At 56.7% G+C, this 22,340-nt stretch overlaps 1 protein-coding gene and 1 long non-coding RNA gene across 3 annotated transcripts; one reads left to right on the forward strand and one right to left on the reverse strand.

Annotated features, from left to right (window-relative positions):
* Window positions 1–257: 257 nt before the first annotated feature.
* Window positions 258–22,069, forward strand: SLC43A1 (solute carrier family 43 member 1). Of its 2 annotated transcripts, none has more exons than XM_025452240.3 (15): window positions 258–333; window positions 1,461–1,627; window positions 7,912–8,086; window positions 8,194–8,249; window positions 8,374–8,450; window positions 10,710–10,802; window positions 12,672–12,805; window positions 13,716–13,894; window positions 14,958–15,104; window positions 15,200–15,235; window positions 15,463–15,601; window positions 17,966–18,107; window positions 18,344–18,417; window positions 20,035–20,158; window positions 21,292–22,069. In XM_025452240.3, the coding sequence occupies exons 2-15, from the start codon at window positions 1,474–1,476 to the stop codon at window positions 21,436–21,438; spliced, it is 1,677 nt and encodes a 558-aa protein (XP_025308025.1). In that variant the 5' UTR covers window positions 258–333; window positions 1,461–1,473; the 3' UTR covers window positions 21,439–22,069. The 2 variants fall into 2 exon arrangements, with proteins under 2 accessions (XP_025308025.1, XP_025308024.1); XM_025452239.3 differs by lacking the exon at window positions 258–333 and adding an exon at window positions 820–906.
* On the reverse strand, window positions 16,599–20,061 carry LOC112663375 (uncharacterized). Its single transcript, XR_003139194.3, has 4 exons — window positions 19,801–20,061; window positions 17,226–17,317; window positions 16,936–17,072; window positions 16,599–16,732 (listed from the first exon to the last, which is right to left on the reverse strand). It is a non-coding gene; the product is annotated as an uncharacterized LOC112663375 (long non-coding RNA).
* Window positions 22,070–22,340: the final 271 nt, after the last annotated feature.

The raw sequence follows: 22,340 nt of genomic DNA on the forward strand, positions 1-22,340 counted from the left end.
CTCGGGGCGCAGCCCGGGACGAGTGTAAATACGAGCCTTCGCTCCGCGATCCCCTCGGTGTGTGCCCCGCCTCGCGGATCCGGGGGCGCCGGCGGGTCCCCAGCTCCCCGCCGTGCTCCGAGGGGTCGGAGGAGGCCGGGGCAGCCGCGGGCGGCGCTGAGTCCGGGGCGGCCGGGCCCCGGCGCGCGAGGTCGGAGCGCGGGTGCGGCTCGGAGCTGGGCCGCGGGGCAGCGGACGCCGAGTGTGGACGCGCCGCCTGGGCGCTGCGCTCCCCGGGCCGTCGCGAGTGTGGCCGCGGGAGGCGCCTTTGCCCGCCCCCGCCCCCGACCGGAGGTGAGCAGCGGCCGCGGTTAGGGGTCCGCGGAGAGCCCGCCCCGCCCGGGTCGGCTCCCACCGACGCCCGCAGGCTCCGCAGAGAGACCCGCTCCCCGAGCCCGCGGCGCGCTGCGCGCCCCTCCAAGCGCGCTCCTCCCTCCTCCCTCCTGCGGCCCCCCGGGCGCCCCCTTCCCCGCCGCCCCCTCGGCCGCGCTCCCCCGGTGCGGAGCAGCAGCACCCGCGGGCACGCCGGGACCAGAGCCCATTTCACAGATGCGGGCGCTGAGGCCCGTCCGCCCCCTTGCCCCGGCGGGTCCCTCCCCTCCCGGCGGCCCCGTGCCCCCCGCCCCCGCCCCCGCCCCCGCGCTGCCCGTGCCGCGTCTCCTCCCACGGAGGTGGCGGCGGCCGCGGCCGCGGCGGGGGGAGCTCGGGCTCCTTCCCTCCCTGTGGTAGACACGCCCGCCGCCGGCCGCCGGCCCATCCGCCCCACAGTCCTTACGAAGTCAGCGGCCGCGGGACTTCCTGCCGCCGCGCGAGCCCCCTTCCCCGGCCGGGAGCCCGGCTGGCTCGGCTGCGCCCGCGCGCTGCCCCGTGAGTGGGGGCGCCCCGCCCGCCCCCCCCGCCCGGGGCCCCCTTCCACGTGGCGGGCGGCGGCGGGGATGCCCGGGGCGCGGGGCCGCGGGGCGCCCGGGCGGAGAGGGGGAGGGGCCGGCCCGGAGCGGAGCAGGGGTCGGGGGGCGGGGGTGACCCGGGCAGCTGCAGACTTCCCCTTCCTCCTCCCGCCGGCCTCGGGGGGTCCTTCCTGGCGCGGCGGCCGGATGCCGGCGGCGGGGGCTTCAGACGCGCCCTGCCCCGCGCCGACCTCTGGGGACTCGGGGAAGGGCGGGTGGGGGCCCGGGGAGCCGGCTCCGCGCGTCCCGGCCCGGGTGGGGGAGCCCGGCGGGCGCCGGGAATCTGTTGCGCTCGCCCGGGACCTTCCTTGTTTCCGACAGTGGCCCCGGCGGGAGCCCGGCGCCGCGTGAACTCCTGGCACAGCCGGTGCGCCCGCGGCCAGGTTGGCGGCCCCCGCCGGGAGGCCCGGGCCCCGGGGCCTTCGCGGGCCGGCGGGGCGGGGGGGGCTCGCTCAGCGCCGTGTTCCTGTGCAGGCTCGCGGCCGGCATGGCCCCCACGCTGCAGCAGGCGTACCGGAGGCGCTGGTGGATGGCCTGCACCGCGGTGCTGGAGAACCTCTTCTTCTCCGCGGTGCTCCTGGGCTGGGGCTCCCTGCTGATCATGCTCAAGGAGGAGGGCTTCTATTCCAGCCTGTGCCCAGGTATGCCCAGGAGGGGCAGGTCCCGCCGGGGAGGGCAGCAGAAGGGCCAGGTGGAAGTTGGAAGAGAACAGGTGGCCCAGGGGACAGACTGCAGGGCTGCTGGGCAGGAGCCCTGGGCAGGAGCTGGACAGCCACCCTTCTTGAGCCCTTCAGACTTCACCTACAGATTGGGTGGCATTTTGCCCACTCTACCTCGTTTATCTTTTTTTAAGAATTTATTTATTTATTTATTTATTCATGAGAGACACACACAGAGAGAAGCAGGTTCCCTGCAGGGATTCCTGTGTGGGACTTGATCCCAGGATCGAGTCCTGAGCCTTCTAAGGCTGGTGCTCATCCACTGAGCCACCCAGGCGTCCTTATTTATCTAATCCAGTCCACCAAGTGCTGGGGATCCTGCTGGGCTTTCAGACCCCAAGACTCCTGGGCAAAGTCCTAAGTCTTTGTTGGCCTCAGCTCTAGCTAGAGCAAGATGGAGACCTCTAGAAGAACTGCAGCACCTAGCCAGGTGAGGGACTTCTTTTTTTTTTTTTTTTTTAAAACCAGGACTCCTGTAAGGCTACAAAGTGCACTTGAACATAACAGGTCTTTGTCCTTCCTCTTCTAGGGCTTTGAGCCCCCAGGTGTTCAAATCACCCACCTGCACAAGGTTAATAAACCTCCAGTCCTCCAGGCCAGGCATTGTGGAGGAACCCTTTTTTCCATTTCAATTGCTTTGGCTTCCTGTGAGTGGCCCCTATTGAGGAAGTAGGAATTCTAAGGTTCCTGATTGGAGGGGAGGAGTCCAGGTCCCCTCTGAGCTGTTTCCCCTGCAAACTGGAGAGGACTGGCCCTTTGTCACCTAGTGGTTTTGATGCTTGCCACTGCCCATCCTGTCATTCTTCCTGCCTTACTCCCTCTCTTTGTTGTTGTAGTTGTTTAAATCAACTTTCTCAAAGATTAATTTGCATCACGCATTCTGATGAGATGTGACCCCAGGAACCATCACCCACCACAATCAGCATTTAGGATATTTCCATCACCCCCAAACTCTGGCTTCCCTTTTGCTGCCCATCCATCCACCTGTGCTTTGTAAAAACACATGTGAGAGCTTTATTAAGATATAAGTCAAATACCTTACTATTCACCCATTTAAAGCATACGGTTTAAGAAGTGAAGCAACCATCACCATAATCCATTTTAGAACATTTTCTTTACCCCCAAAAGTAACACTGTACCCATTAGCAGTGCTTAGTTTGCTTAGTTTGCCAACCATTTGTTACCATTTAGTAAACCTCCCACTCTGGGGCTTCAAGCTCCCAGGATATAGCCACCCCTCCCCCATAATCTTCTCATCAGCTCTTCTGTTGAAGAATTTGGCCTTCAGGATGACCTCTGGCTTTGGGGAGCCCTCTCTTGTCTCCACTTGTAGTAGTCTGTGCCACATCAGTGATAGGAGCTGTTCTGAATATTTCATATAAATGACATAATAGGTGGTCTTTTGTGACAGGCTTTTTTTTTTTTTTTTTCATTTAGCATGATGTTTTGAAGGCTCATCCGCATTGTAGCAGGTGTCAGGACTTGGTTTCTTCCCACTGCTGAAAAATAGTCCACTGTATGGATCTGTCACATTTTATTTATCCACTTATGAGTTTATAGGCATTTGTTTCCACTTTGGGGCCATTATGCATATTCCTGTGAACACTTGGGTACAAATTTTTGTGTGGACATATGCTTTCCTTTCTCTTAGGTATTTACTGAGGAGCAGAATTATAGTTCATTTAGTAACTCTGTGTTTAACATTTTTTTTAAGGATTTTATTTATTTGAGAGAGAGAGCACAAGCAGGGAGAGAGGGAGAAACAGACTCCTCGCTAAGCACAGAGACCAGTGTGAGGCTCGATCCCGGGACCCTGAGATCATGACCTGAACCAGGCAGACACTTAACTGACTGAGCCACCCGGGTGCCTCTGTGTTTTAACATTTTGAGAAACCGCCAGACAGTTTCCCACAGTGGCTGCACCATTTTATGTTCCCCCCAGTGGTCTAGTTCCTCCACATCCTCACCCACACTGATGATTGCTTATCTTTTTTATTATAGCCATTCTAATGGATACAAGTATTATATTCTTATGGTTTTGATTTGCAATTCCATAATGGCTAATGATGGTGAGCATCTTTTCCTGTGTTTCTTGGCCCCCAGTATATCTCCTTTGGAGAAATGTCTGTTTGGATCCCTTGGCCATCTTTAAGTTGGGTTTTTTGCTCTTTTATCATGGAGTTGGAAGAGTTCTTTATATGCTAGATGCAAGTCCCTTATGAGATCTGTGATTTGCAAAATCTTGTTCTCCCTGTGGACGATCTTCTCACATTCTTCTTTGGAGCACAAAGGTCTTTTTAATATTGGTGAAGTCCAGTTTATCTTTTTCTTTGCCATGTGAGTTCTGGTTTAAGAAATGTTTAAGAAATTTAAGAAATCCTTGCCTAACCTAGGGTCGTAAAGACTTATGTCTGTGTTTTCTTCTAAGAGTTTTTATAGTTCTCTTACATTTATTTGTTTATTTATTAAAGATATAATTTATTCATTCATGAGAATGAATGACACTCTACCACAGAGCCACCCAGGAACCCCCTATAGCTTTTACATTTAGATATTGGGTCTGTGTGGGGGTAATTTCTGTATGTGGTATGAGGTGTCCACCTGGTGTGTTGAGCTGTCCAGAAGTGAGCATGTAACTGAGCCAGGTTTGTCTGGGGTCACTAGAGGTGACCAAAGCAAACCCTCCTTCTTTCTCAGAACTTATTTATCCACTCTTGGAAAGCAAGGCATAGCTGTCTCTCTTCCCCTGGCTCTCCTTCCCTCAGGCGACTCATCCTAACCATCAGTCTGAGCCATCAGGCTGACTGGGGGTGCTGTACCCTCTTGTGCCTCAGACATGCTGGCCTACCAAAAGCACTATTTTCTGCTTCTTGTTAACGTTTTTCTTCTTCTTTTTTTTTGTTAACGTTTTTCTTAAAAAGATTGTATTTATTGGGCACTGGGTGGCTCAGTGGTTGAGCATCTGCCTTTGGCTCGGGTCGTGATCCTGGGGTCCTGGGATCAAGTCCCACATTGGGCTCCCCACAGGGAGCCTGCTTCTCCCTCTGCCTGTGTCTCTGCCTCTCTCTGTGTGTCTCACATGAATAAATAAATAAAATTTTTAGAAAAGAAGAGAGAGGGAAAGAAAGATTTATTCATTTATTTGAGAGAGCCTGAGAGCACAAGTGGGGGGAGGGACAGAGGGAGAGGAAGAAGCAGGCTCCCCGCCTAGCAGGGAGCCCCATCCCAGGACCCGGGATCCTGACCTGAGCTGAAGGCAGACGCTCAACCTACCGAGCCACCCAGGCACCCCTATTTCCTGCTTCCTGAAGTCACGTTCACTGTGGTCCCAGCCTTCCTCTACAGGGTCACAAGAACGCAGAAGAAGACCAGGAATGTGTGTCCCCATGGTGTCTGGAAAGATCCAGACAGCATGGCTTCCAACTCTGTGTGTCGTTTGGCTTATTTCAGGTGTTTACTTAGCTTTCTGAATATCTCAGTAACCCCATGTGTAAAACAGGACCAATCATCCCTACCCCGCAGGACTGCTGTGAATATGAAATGAGAGCAAGCATGTGGACGACAGGTGGGGGTCATTGTTACATGCTGGACCCAGCTTTGCTGTCTTTGCTCTGTGACCTTAGGCAAGTCACCCATCCTCTCTGGATCTCCATTTCTAAGCCCATGAAACGGAGCGGATGCCCTGCATCCTTCTTGCCAGAGAGCAGTGATGTGAGGACCAAATGATGTCATTTGACAAAAGTGGAGTTCATCATCGGGGGGCTCACTAGCTCCTACCTCGGGGCTCCCTGGCCGCACCCTCTGTCTTCATGATGTTTTTTGTTCTCTCTCAAGGTGTCCCCTGGAGTGGGTGGTCAAACTACTTTTAGGGGTGTCGCGGTTGAAGAGGGGTCTATCACTCAGAATTCAGTCAGGAGCAGTTCAATTTAACACATACTGCTGTGTATCCAGCAAAAGTGCCAAAACGATAAAACAACGCCTAAAGTTCATCAGGTCTTCACTGTTTGTTAGTTAGGTCTTCAGTCCTCACAGCAGATCTGTGATCTAGGTATTATTATTAACACATTTTGTAGAAGGGAAAGCTGAAGCTCAGTGAGGCTCAGTAATAACTTGCCTGGGGTCACACAGTAATAAGGAGCAGAGTGAGATTTCAACCCCAGCTGTGACTCCAGAACCTGTCTCCTGGTCCTCATGGGCATGGTGTAGACATCTCCAACCTTCTTGAGTGTAGAGTTCTCCTGGGGCAGTCCCACTGTAGACAAGACAACTAGCTGGAGCTCAGGCCTATAAGTGTTTGGGTGAATGGGACTGTTGAATGCAGCATGGTGAAGCACTGAGGTGCGACGAGGGGCTCACCAGCTCACCAACCTTGTAGACTAAGGAAATGGGGTCATTGTGTGAGTGTTTGTATGTGGCAAGCCTCAGAGCTAGCCAGCCTCCAAGGGGGTGGCAACCCACCACTATCCCCATTTCACAGATGGGATAACAGAGTCTCAGAGTATCAGCACAGCCAGTGAAGCCAGGATTTGAATGTGCTCATCTGGCTCTAGAGGTGGAATATCTAACCCTGATCCTGCTTTCCGGTGCTTCACACACCGTCACTTGTAGGTCACCCTAATGATTTTGCCTTTTCTTTGTCATAGGTATTGCTTACTTAATGCTTCCTTTTAAACCAACTCGTTTGAAAAAATTAGCCTAATTTTAAAGTGTAATATCCTTGGAATCTTGGGTTTGATTGTACTTACATCATACATATATATGTGTCTAATACACACCCATGCATGTATCTAGATGGTTAAGAAACATATACACACATGTATGTGAATATATTGGAAAAATGTATGCATGTTTCTAACATACATACATATACATGCATGTGTTTTTCCAACACATTCACATACATATGTATGTATATGTGTGTGTGTATTTAAGAATTTATTATTTGAGAGAGAGAGAGAGCGCAAGCCAGGGGGAAAGGCAGAGGGAGAGGGAGAAGCAAGCTCCCCGCTGAGCAGAGAGCCCTACACAGGACTGGATCCCAGGACCCCAGGATCATGACCTGAGCCAAAGGCGGATGTTCAACGGACTGAGCCTCGCAGGCAGCCCTATGTGTGTGTTTCTGATACACATTGAAATAACTAATGATTATGAAACATCAAAGCCCATTCCAAAACTTCTTCCTCATGTTCTTCCTTATGTTAACACACAGGTCACTTCATCCCTCTGCTGCCTGCATGCCCTTTGGATATTTGAAGTCAGGAGTCATTGTCCCAACCCAGGGCAGATGCTTCCCCTCCCAGCATTCAGGCATCGTTACATCCTCCTATTTTGTTCTCTTCATGGCACCTGTCCCTCTTTACCTCTCTTTTTTCTTTTCTTTCTTTTTTTTAAATGTAGGCTCTATGCCCAACATGGGGCTTGAACTCACAACCCTGGAGATCCAGAGCCGCATGCTCTACTGACTGAGCCAGCCAGGCGCCGCAGCACACCTGTCACTCTAAATCAGTGTCCATTTGTTTACTTGTTTAGTATCTGATATAAGCTCTGCGAGAGCTGAGAGCTTCTGTTTTTATTCACTGTGGGATCCCCAGCACCTAGAGAAGAGGCTGAGCACAGTGTGACCCTCCAGGAGGACCACCATCTACCCGTCCGTCAGCTGTTTCAGGAGAACCTGCTCTGGGCTGGGCCCTGGGCAAAGCTCACCATCCCCAGCTAAATCTCCCAAGGAACTGGGGGGTTAGGCCTCCTCTGCTCCCTCTCACGGGCTAGGGGCCTATGGCTCAGAGAGAGGAAGGGACTTGTTCACAGTTGCCCAGCTACTGGGATGGTGGTGAGAATTGGGACCCTGGTCTGGCTGCCTTCCAGGTGCACCCGGAGTGCGCCCTTGGCAGTGGTACCCAGGCGACAAACGGGGCAGGGGAACAGCCACCTCGTGAGTCAGTGAGCACTGAGTGAAGTGAACCACCCTCCTTCCCCCACCACCATTAACCTTTTCATTAACTTGTCACGACTCAAATTGGTGGTTTACCTTGAGGAAGAGTCCTCAGACTCCAGAGTAGAAAGGACTCTGGGCCACCCTCAAAGTCTCCAGGTTGACAGTAAGTCATAAGCATGGGATCTGAGCTCAGGAGCCTGGACTCCAGGCCCGGGTCTCCTGCGCCCAGTGCTCCTGCTGCCACGTGTTGAGCCATCCCTTACTTCCTCAGCAAACACCACCAACGCCACCCGGGATGAGCAGCGCAAGTGGCTGAGCTGCGACCGCCAGGAAGAGATGCTCAACCTGGGCTTCACCATCGGCTCCTTCGTGCTCAGCGCCACCACCCTGCCCCTGGGGATCCTCATGGACCGCTTCGGCCCCCGGCCCACGCGGCTGGTGGGCAGGTGAGGTGGTTGGGTTGGGGGGGGGCGGAAGGCAGGGGCTGGCTCTGCACGGGGAGGAGAGGCTCAGTGTTCACGGGCAACTCCTCCCCTTCCCTGGGTCTCCACAGTGCCAGCTTCGCTGCGTCCTGCACCCTCATGGCCCTGGCCTCTCGGGACACCAGAGGTGAGCTGTTGGGCCCCTTGTGCGCCCACAGGAAAACAATGGGCGGATCATCTGCCCTCCCAGGTCCTCCCTTTGGCCTCCCACAGCTCCCCAAATGCCTTCACCCACCCTCTCCCCTTCCCAGTTCTCTCTCCGTTGATATTCCTGGCGCTGTCCCTGAATGGCTTTGGTGGCATCTGCCTAACGTTCTCTTCACTCACGGTGAGTGTGACAGGCCCCACTTGGCAGCAGGGCATCCAGGAGTGGGGTGGGGGTAGAAGTAGGTGAGGGAGGGGGAGAGTGGGTGAGGGAGGGGCCCCTGGCCGCAGGGCAAATGCACACGTGTGCCTGGAACTGTAGGCTGCAGCCAAGGGTAGGTGTGAGGCTGTGCGTGTGGGGACGCGGCAGTGTGTGAGTGTGGTTGTTGGGGTGTGCGTGTGTCCTGAGCACATCACGTCTGCTGGCCTGGGTTCTAGGCACTAAGGCCACAGCACAAACAGAGCTGCCAACTTTCTCAACTTCCCTGAACTTCCTTGTGGGGGCTATGTCCGCAGTCGTAAGTGCTGGAAAGAAAATACAACTGGGTGTCTGGCAAGTGACAGGGAAGGGGCAGCCTGTGTGTGTGTTCGCCACACTGTGTATTGTGTGATGCCCTACATGGGGAAGGGCGTGTGTAGAGGAATGCATTTGTGAGTGCTTTAGGTTAAACCATGCAAAATAGCCAGGGTTTGACCGTGGTGGGTCTACACGTACAGCTTTTCCACGTGGCTCGGCCTCTCACGTATGTGTGTTTGGCGCGCGTGTTGCTCTGAGCGTGTACCTTTACGTATGTGAGTGAGTGTCAGGGCTGAAGGCATGTGAGTGTGTGTGGCAGGAGCGGGCCTCCTGGCCGGGCCAGCCCCGGGCTGTTTATCCCTGCCGCGTCCTGACAGCCAAACTGGGTGTGTTTGGCTGAATTTCACCTCACCCGCAGCCGCCCTTAATTCCAGCCTGGGACATTTCACAACTCTCGGGGCAGCGGATGCCCTCCTCCCCGCCCCCTGCGCAGCCCCCTCTCCACGCCGCTGCTCGGCCGCTGCTCGGCCCGGCCCCTGGAGCCCTTCCCGCCCCTGCCCTGCCCTGCCCTGCCCCGCCCCGCCCCGTGCTGCGCCCAGCCTGCGACCCTGCCCGCCGGCCTGGGGGGCCCTGCCCGCCCGCCGCCCCTCCCCCTGCGCGCCCTCCTGGGGGGCCCTGGCCGCCCGCCGCCCCTCCCCCCTGCCCGCCGCCCGTAATCTCCAGCCAATGGCAGGGCCCGGCGCCCGCCCCGCCCCCCGCCCCGCCCCCGCGGCCGCCGCCCCCCGGGACCGACCCGAGCGGGGACGTGCGGTGCTGCCCAGCCCCTCTGCCCCTAGAGCCCGGTCGGCCTCGCGCCCCGCCCCCGGGCGCCCTGCTGGGCAGGGACAGCGCCCGGGACGGGGCGGGGGCGCAGGGGGTAGGGCTCGATCCCTGGCGTCCTGTCGTCCTTGGCCGCGCGCCTTACCGGCCGGCGGGGGCGGCAGGGAAGCCTCTGCCCCCCGGGTGGGGGTCAGCCTGGTCCCACCCCTCTTTCACGGCCACTAGGAAGCTGGTGGACGACTCCCTCCTCTGCGGTTACCATCCTCCTCCCCCGAGGCCCTGAGGCCGCCCCCTTGGCCTGGGCCACCCCGCTGTGGAGGGGGTGGGAGTTTGGTAGGGCATCCGAGGCCCTTCCCAGCCATGGGGCCTGCTGGGTGGACGCAGCAGCAGCGTGACTTTGCTTTCTCCTCCCCGGAGGGCCTGGCGCAGGCCAGGGAGAGCAGAGCGTATGATCGGGCCTCTAGGGGTGCGGGTTCTGGGCCTGCTCTGCTCGGAGCCACCCGGCGGACACCTGGCCTGCTCCTCCCCCTCCTCTAGTTCCACCCTTCCCTCCCTGGCACCTCCCAGGACTTGTCCTGGCTCAGCAGATGGGGGCCACCGGGACCACCAGCAGGGTTAACTACAGAACCAGCCAGGGTCACAGCCTCGCGGCCTGGGAGGGAGCAAGGATCGCCAGAAGGGGGGAGAAAGCCATTCACAAGCTCTGTCAACTTGAGTTCATTGCTCTCCCTCTCTGGGCTTCAGTTTTCTCATCTGTCAAATGGGTTGCACTAATTTCGTTTATTTTTTTAAACCCCCATTGCATGGGTTATTAAGAGGTGTCACACAATAGAAAAGTTCCGGAAACAACTAACTTGGGAAACCCAGAGGCGGGGTGGCTAAGTAAAAATGACAATTTTTTTTTTCTTTGAGGGCAATCCTGGAAAGCTTTGAGATGCCAGCGTGCACTGGGAAGTCTCTAGGATGGTGTTAGCTGGTTTCTGACTGTGATCTTTGAGGGCTGTAAAGCCTGGATGCATCCAGCCTTTACCCCACAGGACTGGGCAAGGGCGCCCTGGGCGAGTGTCGGGGTGCTCCTGGCTCACTGGGGCTGCTTCCCTCCCTTAGCTGCCTAACATGTTTGGAAACCTGCGGTCCACATTCATGGCCCTCATGATTGGCTCCTACGCCTCTTCTGCCATCACGTTCCCGGGAATCAAGGTATTAGAACTGTTTGGGGTGGGGGGCGGTGAGGCCACCTGTGTTGTCTTTTTGCCTCCACCCCTAAACTGCGTGGGGCTGGACGAGTAGTGGCCGGCATGTCTGAGGATCCTGCCCCTGCCGGGCAGAAGTCAATTCCCAACACCATGGGGCAGAGCACTGAAGCATCATGGGATGAGCCCGGGCACTGCTGTTGACCGGCAGATCTGACCTCCCTGCTTTGCCTCTTTTCCCTTACTACTGTCCTGGGCCAGGCCTCCATCCTCTCTCCTGGGCTAGCTCAAGCCATCCTCGCTGGTCTCCCTGCCTTTGCCCCTTCTTCCTCTCTAGTCTGTCATTCACATGACTTCCAGAATGATCTTAGTTGGAGGCCTGGCTCATGCACTTGCCCTGCTTCGCTGACAGAATCAAGTCCAACCTTGTCACAAATATGCATTCAATGCCCTTGGATCTCTCTGGCCTCAACCAACCTTTCCAGCCATGTCTCCTCCTGCCCTGGAAAGGCTGGTTGCCTTGGGTCCAGGGTCATGAAAATAGTCTAGAGTGGGCTAGAGCCTGAACAGGTCCACTTGGTGGAACTAGAACCAGAAGGCTTCAGTTCTGACTTGGGGCCTTATTTTTTCTTCTGCTATCAAAAGATTAAAGCACGCTGTCACCTGGGCCATAGGATACCCTTCAGGGTCCACCTTGGGCAGTTGGGTTGGTTAGTTTAGAAGGCGCTTGCTTGGCATCCCCAGAAGAGTTTGAGAGTGCGTTGGTGGGGGTGGTCATCAGTTGTTCAGGTAGCACCAGGCATAGAAAGTGCCTGTCTTCCCTCCTCTTCAACCCGGACAGCGGGTGTGCAGAGCCAGGTCTTACTCCCACTCGCTTGGGGCCGTGGCTCTTTGAAGCTCTGTCCGGTCCCCAGGGAAGAAAGAGCCTCAAAGCCCCAGGCTCAGAAAGAGCAGAAATTTTCTCAGGCAGCACTGGAGCTTTGAGCAGGTGCTCGAGGGGAGGGCAGGTGTCTGTCATCCCAGGCAGGGAGGACAAGAGGAGGGACATCATCTTTATGTGCCTGCTCCCCCACTGGCACAGAATCCCAATCAATTCAGAATCTACTTGTCCGGGGATCACTGGGTGGCTCAGCGGTTTGGCACCTGCCTTTGGCCCAGGGCGTGATCCTGGAGTCCTGGGATCGAGTCCCACGTCGGGCTCCCAGCATGGAGCCTGGTTCTCCCTCTGCCTCTCTCTCTCTCTCTCTGTGTGTGTGTGTCTTTAATGAATAAATAAATTAAACCTTAAAAAAAAAAAAAGAATCTACTTGTCCTAGGGCCAGGAGGCCTTGGGCACAGCCCTTGCACATGTGCGCACACGCACGCTGTTGTTGTATCTGGGGAACACCTGTGAAAGGTGAGATAAGGCTTCTCAGATTGGGTTTGTCTTTCCCTTGGGGAATGTTCCAGGAAGGGGCAAGATAAACACAGGCCTGGTAAACCTAGAACATTAATTTTTCTCTTTTGTACATAAAATGAAATGGCATTTTTGTTTGAAAGCCAACATGCACATGGACTCCTAGGCCGATTTATGTGCCCTTTTTTTCACATAGTAATTGATATTTCAAAGACCTTTTGTGCTCGTGGCCAGCAACTTCAGCTCCCTGTGGGAATTCTTTCATGCCTCATTAGGGGGCTGCGGTGAAAAAGGAAGAGCATGGTGGGTCTTCTGGGTCTGACTCTTAACTCCTGTCCTCAGCTTCCTCTTCTGCAAATTAGGTGCCAGGAATGGGGTAGAAGAAGCCTTGTGTAGGGCCACTGGGGCCTGGGGTCTGCCTTGGGCTGAAGAGGTGGTGCTAGGCGATCACCCCCATGGGCCTGCCCCCTCCTTCCACAGCTGATCTACGATGCCGGCGTGTCCTTTGTGGTCATCATGTTCACCTGGTCGGGCCTGGCCTGTCTCATCTTTCTCAACTGTGCCCTCAACTGGCCCAGCGAAGCCTTTCCTGCTCCTGAGGAAGTCAACTACACGTGAGTGGCTGTGGAGGGCTGTGTTGGGAGGGCGACCCTCCTCCCTGTGGAGGGAGAGGCGGGGTGGTGGGGGAGGGATGGTGTGGTAGGCGGGTGGCAGTGCAATGCACAGAATCAGCTTTGGCGTCAGAGAGACCTGCATTTGCAGATGGCCTCTGATTTCTCATCTGTGCAATGGGCTTGATCCTCCCCACCCACAAGTGTTTGAATAGACGTGGCACATAACAGGCGTGCAGAACACGGTGACTACTGCTCTTAGTATCCTTTCTGAGTGGGGCGGGTGGGATCAGAGTAGGAGGGACCCCAGCAACGGTGCCACATGCCATCTGGTCCCAGGAGGGGGATACAGAGACTCAAATACCCCACGCTTTGCGGGGCCACCTGCATGCCAACTTTTCCCCACCCCCTATCTGGTCAGTGAGGGAGAGGGGGTGCTCCACAACGAGGCACATAGGGTGCCCGTCAAAAAGCTCATGTTTATCGAGTGTCCACGACAGGCCAGGCGCTGTGCGTAGTTCTCATACCATTCTCAACAGTCCTGTGGTGTGGCTTCTGTTATTAACTCCATTAATAATAAAGGCTCAGGGAACAAGGTGACTTTCCTAAGGTCATACCACTGAAGGGGGAGTGAATTAAAGCTTGGAACCAGTGCTGACTCCAGAATCTGAGTTCTTAATGCTGCCTCCATGGCAACAGCCCAGGTGGAAATGGACTCAGCCACCCCTCAGTTACTGGGTGCTAAGCTGGCCCCGAGCCCAGTAGGGAGCTCGTCAGTGGCCATGTCCGTCAGTGCTAGGTCAGCGGGTGCTCAGCACCCCTGGGACTGACCGGAACAGACCCTGAGAGGTGGGCCATTGAGGGTGGGACCTGCATAGCTGCTTCCCACATGCCCTGGCCCGGCTGCCGGCAGGAAGAAGATTAAGCTCAGCGGGCTGGCCCTAGATCACAAGGTGACAGGGGACCGCTTCTACACCCACGTGACCATCGTGGGCCAGCGGCTGAGCCAGAAGGCCCCCAGCCTGGAGGAGGGCGCTGACGTCTTCATCTCATCCCAGGATGTGCGCGGTGCCTCGGGAAGCCCTCCTGAGAGTGAGTGTCTGGTCAAGGTGCTGGCCTTGGGGCACAGGGAGGGTGGGTCCTCACCTTTACGTTCATTTTCTCCCCTTCTCTCAAGGCTCGGTGATGTAGGTGGGGCAGGCCTGCTCGCAATTGACAGAGTGGGGGGAAACCAGAGCTCAGAGAGTCCTGGAAGTTCAGGCTTAGGGGTACTGTGCTGGATTTCGGGGCGAGGGAGGGGGGGAGGAGCGTCCAGCATGGGGCAGGCTCTCCAGCTGGTTTCCTTAAGGCTCCCTGCAACCCCCAGCCCCTGGCTTCAGGTACTGCCAGGTGAGGGGCGGCTCGGAGGCCCGGCTGGCTGGCTCCCCCTGCTGGCTGGCAGAGGCGCTGCGGCCACCTGCCTGGACCCCTTCCCAAGGTGTCCACTCCCAGGTTAGGGCAGGTGCACCTGCCTTGGAGTCCAGAGATGGGGGTTTGAGTCTGGCTCCCCAGTTACCGGCCACGTGACTTGGGCAGATCCCATAACCTTGCTGTGTCTTTCCTTATCTCTTAAACTAGCAGCAATAACCGCCACTGAACGGGGAAGTGGGGATTAAATGGTCCACAGACGTGGAAGCTCTGTTACAGGCACAAGGGTGTGCAGGGGTGAGGGTGTTACCCCTGCTGCTGGCCTCTCCTGGCACAGTGGGCCTGGCGACCTGCCGCTTCCAGCCCCGGGAGCTTGAGCAAGTCATTGAGCTCTGGGCCTGTCTCCTCAACTGTAGAATGTGCCAAAGGCGGGGTTTTGTACACTTTGAGTAAGTGGAATGGTACGTGTCGAGTGTGTGGCACATAGTAAGTGCTTAACAAATAGTAGCTAGAGTTATTATGACCACACCAGAGTGTGCATCCAGAGGTCACCCGGAAATGTTGCAGTCATTATAAAACTGGGCAAGAATCTGGAGGCCAGTGGGTCTGAAACATTCACTTTTGAAGAAACCAGTCCTTCTCAAGGAACCTAGTGAGTGTTGGAGCCCCCTCTGGAACTGCATCTGCAGGACACTCTGCGGGAAATGGAAGATGGGGAGCTCAGGGGTGCCCTCTGGTGTCTCCCCAGAGTCAATCCCCTTCCGCCAGAGCCTCTGCTCCCCCATTTTCCTGTGGAGCCTCCTCACCATGGGCATGACCCAGCTGCGGGTCATCTTCTACATGGCTGCCATGAACAAGATGCTGGAGTACCTCGTGACTGGGGGCCAGGAGCATGGTGAGGTGCTGCGGAGCCCGCTGGGGGCTGGGGGCGCGGGTGGGTCACCCAGCTGAGCCCCTCTCACTCTGGCTTCTCTCCTCATCCCCCATCAGAGACAGACATCCTGAGAAAGCAGGCGGCGGAGACAGGTAGGGGGATGAAACTTGGGGTCCCGGCCTACACGCACCCCACTGCTGCCCACACTATAGGGAGCCTGGGTCTGCCCTAGGAACTCTGGGTGTTCAAAGAACCTGGGGTCAGGGGGAGGCCCTGCTGGCACCCCTTCTCCTACACCGGAAGTGTGTAACCACACCCATGGGTGGCTGGCATCCCTTGTGCCAGCTCCTGACTCCACTCCTCTTTCCATCCTGCCCAGTTGGGTTCTATTCCTCCATCTTTGGGGCCATGCAGCTGCTGTGCCTCCTCACCTGCCCGCTCATCGGCTACATCATGGACTGGCGGATCAAGGACTGTGTGGACGCCCCCAGTGAGGGCACTGCCCTCGGAGACGCCAGGTGACCTGCACAGGGATGGCCACAGCTTTTCATGTTCTCTGCACTTTCACACCCAGCATCTCATTCATTCTCCCCAAAGCCCTGGGAGAGCAGGAGCCTCTCCCCATTTTACAGATGCGGAAACAGTGCGGGGGGGGGGTGGGCATGGCTTGCTTGATAAGAGGTATAGCTCACCTCAAGCGCTGACTGTGCATGAGGCACCTTGTATTGTCCTGTCGTGTCCTGCAGCAGCTCTCTGAGGTTGGTGTGTTGTCCTCGTTTCACAGACGAGAACGGTGAGACACAGAAAGGTTAAGTAACTTACCCAAGATGACAGCTTTTCTTTTCTTTTTTTTTTTTTTAACAGATTTTATTTATTGAGGTGTCTGGGTGGCCCAGTTGCTTAAGTGTTGATTAACTATTGATTGAGGCTCAGGGTCCTGCGATCAAGGCCCACAGCTCCTTGATCAGTGGAGAGTCTGCTTGTCCCTCTCCCTCTGCCTCTCACATGTGTATGCATGTGTATGCTCTCTCTCAAATAAATAAAATCCTTAAAAAAAAAAAAAAGATTTTATTTATTTGAGACAGAGAGAGAGAGAGAGAGAGAGAGAGAGAGAGCCCAAGTGGAGGGAGGGACAGAGGGAGAGAATCTCAAGCAGACTCCCCGGTGAATGTGGAACATGACACGGGGCCCAGTCCCATGACCCCGAGATCATGACCTGAGCTGAAACCATAGCCACTTAACCACCTGAACCACCCAGGCGCCCCTATTACACAACTTTTAGTAGCAGGTTCCAGAACCCGTGTAATAAAAGGAGAAAGTTGGTGTATCAGACATCAGTGGCTGTATCACAGATTACCCCCAAACCCGGCATCTTTGAACAGCTAACATTTGTTGTCTTGTATCATTTCTGAGTCAGGAATCTGGGCATGACTTAGCTGAGTGGTTCTGGCTCAGTGTCTGTCTGAGTCTGTTTTGGGCTGGTTTCACAAAATACCACACACTGGGTAGCTTAAAGACAATAGAGATTTATTTCTCACAGTTCTAGAATCTGGAAGTCTCAGATCAGGGAGCCGGTGGTTGAGTGAGAGGGCCCTCTTCTGGGCAGCAGACTTCTCGCTGTGTCCTCACGTGGCCTAAGGAGTAGGGAGCTGCGGGGGGGGCTCCTTTATAAGGGCACTGATCCCATGATGAGGGCTCTGCCCTTGTGACTCGATCACCCCCACATAGCCCCACCTCCTAATAGGATCATGTTGGGCATTAGGATTTCAGCATATGAATTTTTTGGGGGGACACAGCCATTTGGACCATAGCAGGGTGTCATGAGGCTGCAGTTGGCCACGGGTGCAGGTACCTGGGGTGGTGACAGGAGTGGGGGAACCCGTTCCTGAGATCACCTGGCTGTTGGCAGAAGATGCGCCTCCTCCCCACCTGGGTCTCTCCTTTGGGCTGCTCACCACAGGGCAGGTGGCTTCCCCCAGAGCGAGGGGTCTTGGGGAGGGAGACCAAGATAGAAGCTTCTGTGTCTTTCTCCGTGAAATCTCACAAGTGACACATCATCGCTTCTGGAGGATTCTGTGGGTCACACAGAGCAACCTGTGCGGTGTGAGAGGGGACTACACAGTGGGGCTCATTGAGACCTACCTTGTTGGCTGGAGAGCACCGTTGGGTCTTGGACCTGGGGTTTCTGACTGCTTGTGTTCTTTCTGTGTGAATCCGAATGGTTCCTGTTTGTCCTGAGAGGATGGGAGAGAAGGCATCAGAGGACCCATCCAGGGGCTTCCTTCCCCACCACTGGTGCCCCAGCCCTGGCCCCCAGCCTCCTGATGGCAGGGTCCTCCGTCTAGGGTAGATGGGCAGCCTGCCCTCGTGCCAGCCTCTCGCCTGGGGCAGCCCTCGGAGCCCTTACCTGTGCCAGAGAGGGGCTTGCTGGACAGGCAGGGGCCAAGCTGCTGTCCCCAGAGTAGCACCTACTTTTGTCCAGGCTGATGGGTAGAGACGCTTTTGTAGGGGCTTCCGGTGGAGATGATGTGAGAGCTCTTGATTCTCCACCTTCCTTCCCATCCTCGATTCTCAAACTACCATGTGTGTGGGACCTACCTGGGCTGTGTCAACATGCAGGTTCCTGGGCTCCGCGCCTGAGATTCTTGGGGGGTGGGGTGGGGGCAGAGCCTGGAATCTGCATTTTAAAGAAGGGCCCTACGTGATACTGGGGTAATGGGTGGGGGAGCCCCACTTGAAGAAACATGGGGCTGGAGGCGTGGCCTGCTCCCTTTGTTGCCCCCGTGGCAAAGGCCCAGCAGAAGAACGGGGGAGTCCAGCCTGAGAATAGGGGAGTGCTGGGGAGGTAGAGGCAGCAGCCAGTCACGTCCTGTCCTCCTCAGGGAGGGGGCGGCCACCAAGTCTGCCAGACCACGCTATCGCAAGATCCAGAAGCTCACCAATGCCATCAACGCCTTCACCCTGACCAACTTTCTGCTGGTGGGGTTTGGCATCACCTGCCTCATCAACAGCTTACATCTCCAGGTACCCACTTCCAGCCTTTCCCCGCCCCTGCCGCCCCTGCCGCCCCTGCCTCCCAGGACCCCTCCAAAGGGGCCTTTCACACAGCGCCTGCCTTCCCGGAAGCATGGATCCCATCCCCTGGGTCTGTCTCCCAGGATTGGGTTGTCAGGCGCTGGGTGTCCCTCTTCATCTTACCCATCCTTCCTCCTGCCTCCCCGCCTGCCCTTCACCTCTTCCCTCTCTCTTTTTGGTTTCAGTTTGTGACCTTTGTCCTGCACACCATGGTTCGAGGTTTCTACCACTCAGCCTGTGGCAGCCTCTATGCTGCGGTGTGAGTCAGCCTGCACCCCCCCCCACCGCCCAACCAGAGAATCCAGAGTTGAAAGGACTCCCAGGCGCCCCCTCAAGCCCCTCTGCCCTGCCCCCCCAGAGTTTGGCTGACATCTCAGAGTTGGTGGGGAGCTAGGAGGCCCCCTGGGGGGGCAGCCCTCTCCGAGCTCCTGTGTTGGGGGCCCCCACCCCCCTGCCTCTATCAAAGGCAGCCTGCCCCACCACAGGCTGGCTCCAGCACGGGGAGGTCCTGCCTTAGAGGAAGCCGAAATTCTTGATTTGATGATGCTTTGGTCCTGTGTCTGCTCTCCTCTCTCCCTCGAGTCAGCCCTGTAGAAATTTCTAGACTGCAGTCTTTTCTGCCTTATAAATCTCCTGCTCCATCTGGGCAGCCCCCAGTTCCCTCTCCCCTCTCCCCTCTGGTTTCCACCGCCAGTGCTGCCGAGTGACTTGGGGGTGTGTGGCCACAAGTGCTTCCACAGTGGCAGGCGCGGTGCAGGGCTCCTGACTCCTGTCAGCAGAGGGCGGCCCCGCCACCTCCTCCTTCTTGAGCCAGAGCCATGGAGTCGCTCTCTCCTTCCCTTCCTCATGCTCCGTGTCCGGGGCCCCCAGCAGTCCTACCAGTTCCCCTTCCACAGACTTCAAATGCAACTCACTCCTTGGCTGCACCGCCTCCCCGCTGCCCCAGCCCCCCTGCCCCGGCGGCGAGTGCAGCAGCTCCCGGAGGTGGGCTCCCCATGCCCGCCCTCGCCTTCTTCCGTTTATTTTTAACACGGGGGCTGGAGACACCTGTTGGGACATAAGTCTTTTCCTGTCACTCTGTGGCTTCCTGCCTTGTCTCGCCCTGAGAAAAAGCCAGAGGCTTTGTTATGGCTTGACAGGCCCTCCAAGGTCTACCCCCCGGGACCCCTCTGCTCTCTTCCTTCCCTTTCCCCGCCCTCTCCCCCCCCCCCCCCCACTGGCTCTGCTGCAGCCCCTGTGGCTGCCTCATGCCTCAGAAACCGCCAGTGTATTCCCTACACAGGGCATTTGCACTTGCTCTTCCCTGTTCCCAGAACATTCTCACCTTCTCCAGTCTTTACTCAGGCCTCCGCTGGCCATCGGGTGGCAACCCCCTTGACTCCCCTACCTGCATTCTCTGCCCTACTTCTCTCCTTAGCTCTCATCACAGCCCACGCTCTAGGTGCTTGTCCTGCTCAGGGTGCAGAGGCCACCTCTGCGAGGGCAAAGGACAGGGAGCTTTGGCTCACCGTTGAACGTCCCTGCCCCTTAGAACAGTAGCTGGCATGTAAATGCTCGTCAGAAGAATAAATGAAGAGCCCAGTGAGGTCAGTGCTGCCTTAGTTATTAGCGGAGGAAGTGGGTCTTGGAGACGTTGGATTACCTGCTGTTATCACGCAGACAGTAGGTGTCAGGAGGCAATTCAGTGGCCCTGAAGTCACCGCACACATCGTTGAGGCCAGAGTCCAGACAGCGAATGCACAGAGGCTCCTCTGTTCCCCTCCGCCTGCCTCACAGCGAGCGGTGGCACCTGCCACCGGGGGTGTGGATCAGGGTGGGGGGTGCTGGGCTGGAGGGGACCACACGCCTTCCTCATCGGCCCCCCTCTCATCGGCAGTTTCCCGTCCAACCACTTCGGGACGCTGACGGGCCTGCAGTCCCTCATCAGTGCTGTGTTTGCCCTGCTCCAGCAGCCACTTTTCATGGCCATGGTGGGACCCCTGAAAGGAGAACCCTTCTGGGTGAGAACCGGGGGTCGCACAGGGTGCAGGGGGGAACACAGGAGCCTCTTTCCAGGGTGCTTCTGAGGAGTCGGGGGCTGAGAAGGGGGGCTTGTATGTCACAGAATCCCTCACTCGCATCTCAGACTGAAGGTCTCTAATCTGGGGGTTCCCAAGCTGGCTGCCCATCATCACCCCGCCCAGAGTGTGAGGTCCCCCAGCCTGCCGACTCTGCATCTCCCGCCCCAGGCCTAGGAGTCTCTGTGATAAGCTCCGGCTGCCCTGTGAATTGCCCACTTTTGAGGCAGAGTCGGATTCACCGGCCACGGTGCTCTCTTAGCACCTCCAGACCTTCCGCTCAAACACCCTCGGGGATGGGGCAGCAGCCTCGGGCATGCTTAGAAGCCCTTCCCTTACACAGAACACACATCTGCCTCCCTGAAGCTGATCCTCTGTCTGTCTGCAGGGGGCTACCTGTCCCTTGTGACCCTTGTGACCCTTCTCCCACCAGACTGATGGAAAAACGACAGTCACGGTTTACGGGGTGCTCACCTGGTGCTGAGCTCCCCGTGTACTGTGCTTGCTCCATCTTTGCCATGACAGCCCCAATGAGGCACTAGAGTCGAGGTGATTTGCCCAAATTCACACAGCCCGTAATGCAGAGCGGGGTGTGAACCGAGGCCACATCCTTGGGAGGGCCCCTGTCCTGGGGCTGCCAGGCCTTCTGTCCTCCGGCCGCGTGCCTCGGCTCCTTTAGCCGCCCGTCAACCTCTTATCACCAACCTCAGTGGGATCCTGTCGTCAAGCCTCAGAGGTCGAGGTTCCAGGTCCAGAAGGTCCTATTTGGGAAGGTGCCCTGTATCGGGCACCAGCCCAGACTCCCTCAATATCTCCCCAGAGGGCGCCAGCTTGTATGGGCACTGGTGCTAGCCGGGGTTCAAACCTGCCTCTGATACTTGACGAGCTTGTTGAACATTAGATGACATATTGGTGAAACCGTGATTGAGCACAGGAAGTGCTAGAAGCTATAGCTATCATTCTGGCCCAGGACCTGAGTGAGAATGGCTGCCTCCTCCTCTCTGTTGGAAGCTGAGGAGGGCCCCTGAGGGCGATGAGAGGATACCCACTTGACTCTGTCTCTCCTTACCCCGAAGGTGAATCTGGGCCTCCTGCTCTTCTCGCTGCTGGGATTCCTGCTACCTTCCTACCTCTTCTACTACCGTGCCCGGCTCCAGAGGGAATATGTTGCCTACTGGGAGGGCCCGAAGAAGGTGCTTGGCAGCTCTGAGGTGACTGCGTAGACCTCTTGAGGCCAAGGGACCTGGAGGACCGGCAGCCAAGGCTTGAGCAACCAAAGGGAATGCCTCATATGGCTTTTCTACCTGTAACATACACACAGAGCTGGGCCGTGGATTTATAAATACCAAAAGAAGTTCTATTTTTGTAGGGACTTGCTAAAAGGAAAAAAAAAAAAAACCTAAAAAAAATTTTCCCCAAAGCTCCATTGACTGGAGACCGCCCCTGTGCTAGAAGGATTGGGCCTTCTTCCTCCTCAGACTGGCAGAGACCAGGAGGTGAGGCTGCCCTTTCTCTGGGCCTTCCTCCTAGGGGCCTACCTCCTGGTGCCTCCTGGGGGCTTGTGGGATCATCAAACAGGCAAACAGGCTACCCCTAGGGTTCCAGCTATGCAATGCCTAGAGCGTGCCTATGTACATGAACACGTGTGCATGTACATGTGTGTGTGCGTGTGTGTGTGTGTGTGTGCATGAAACAACCTTCCCCTCCGTGGAAAGGGACCTGAGGTGCTGGCGGTGTCTTGGATGAGGTGTTGGGGGGTAAGCCCCTTCCAGGAGCTGGAGGGCAGGTTCCCTCCCTGGTACTGCTTTTTGCAGGTCTTAGAGGAGAAATAAAAAGGGAAGTGAGAGACTTGGATGGTGTGTGCTTGCATCTTTGTTGGGGGTGGGGGGTGCTTTCCCACACCCCCATCTCTTTTCCTCACCCGGGTTGGGCTGGGCATTAAGTAGGACACCTGAAGTGCCAGCCTGTCCACCTCTGGCTGTCTGGCTCATCGCCCTGTTCTTAACCATGCCCTGCCCTTAGCGTCGGGAGGGAGTCCACATCCTGCCCGCTACTCCTACTCTCCCCACTTTCTATGGTTTGAGGTACACTCAGGAAGTTGCCTTTCTCAGCACAGGGGATCAGG

The sequence above is a fragment of the Canis lupus genome, chromosome 18, assembly GCF_003254725.2.
Source record: "Canis lupus dingo isolate Sandy chromosome 18, ASM325472v2, whole genome shotgun sequence".
NCBI lineage: Eukaryota > Metazoa > Chordata > Mammalia > Carnivora > Canidae > Canis > Canis lupus.

What these genes read in the sequence shown, in the direction of transcription:
- SLC43A1 (XM_025452240.3), top strand. Translation starts at nt 1,474, where the DNA reads ATGGCCCCCACGCTGCAGCAGGCGTACCGGAGGCGCTGGTGGATGGCC. An exon ending in TAACGTTCTCTTCACTCACG is followed by an intron (nt 8,451 to 10,709) that starts GTGAGTGTGACA and finishes TCCCTCCCTTAG; the next exon opens with CTGCCTAACATGTTTGGAAA. An exon ending in CTCGGGAAGCCCTCCTGAGA is followed by an intron (nt 13,895 to 14,957) that starts GTGAGTGTCTGG and finishes GTGTCTCCCCAG; the next exon opens with AGTCAATCCCCTTCCGCCAG.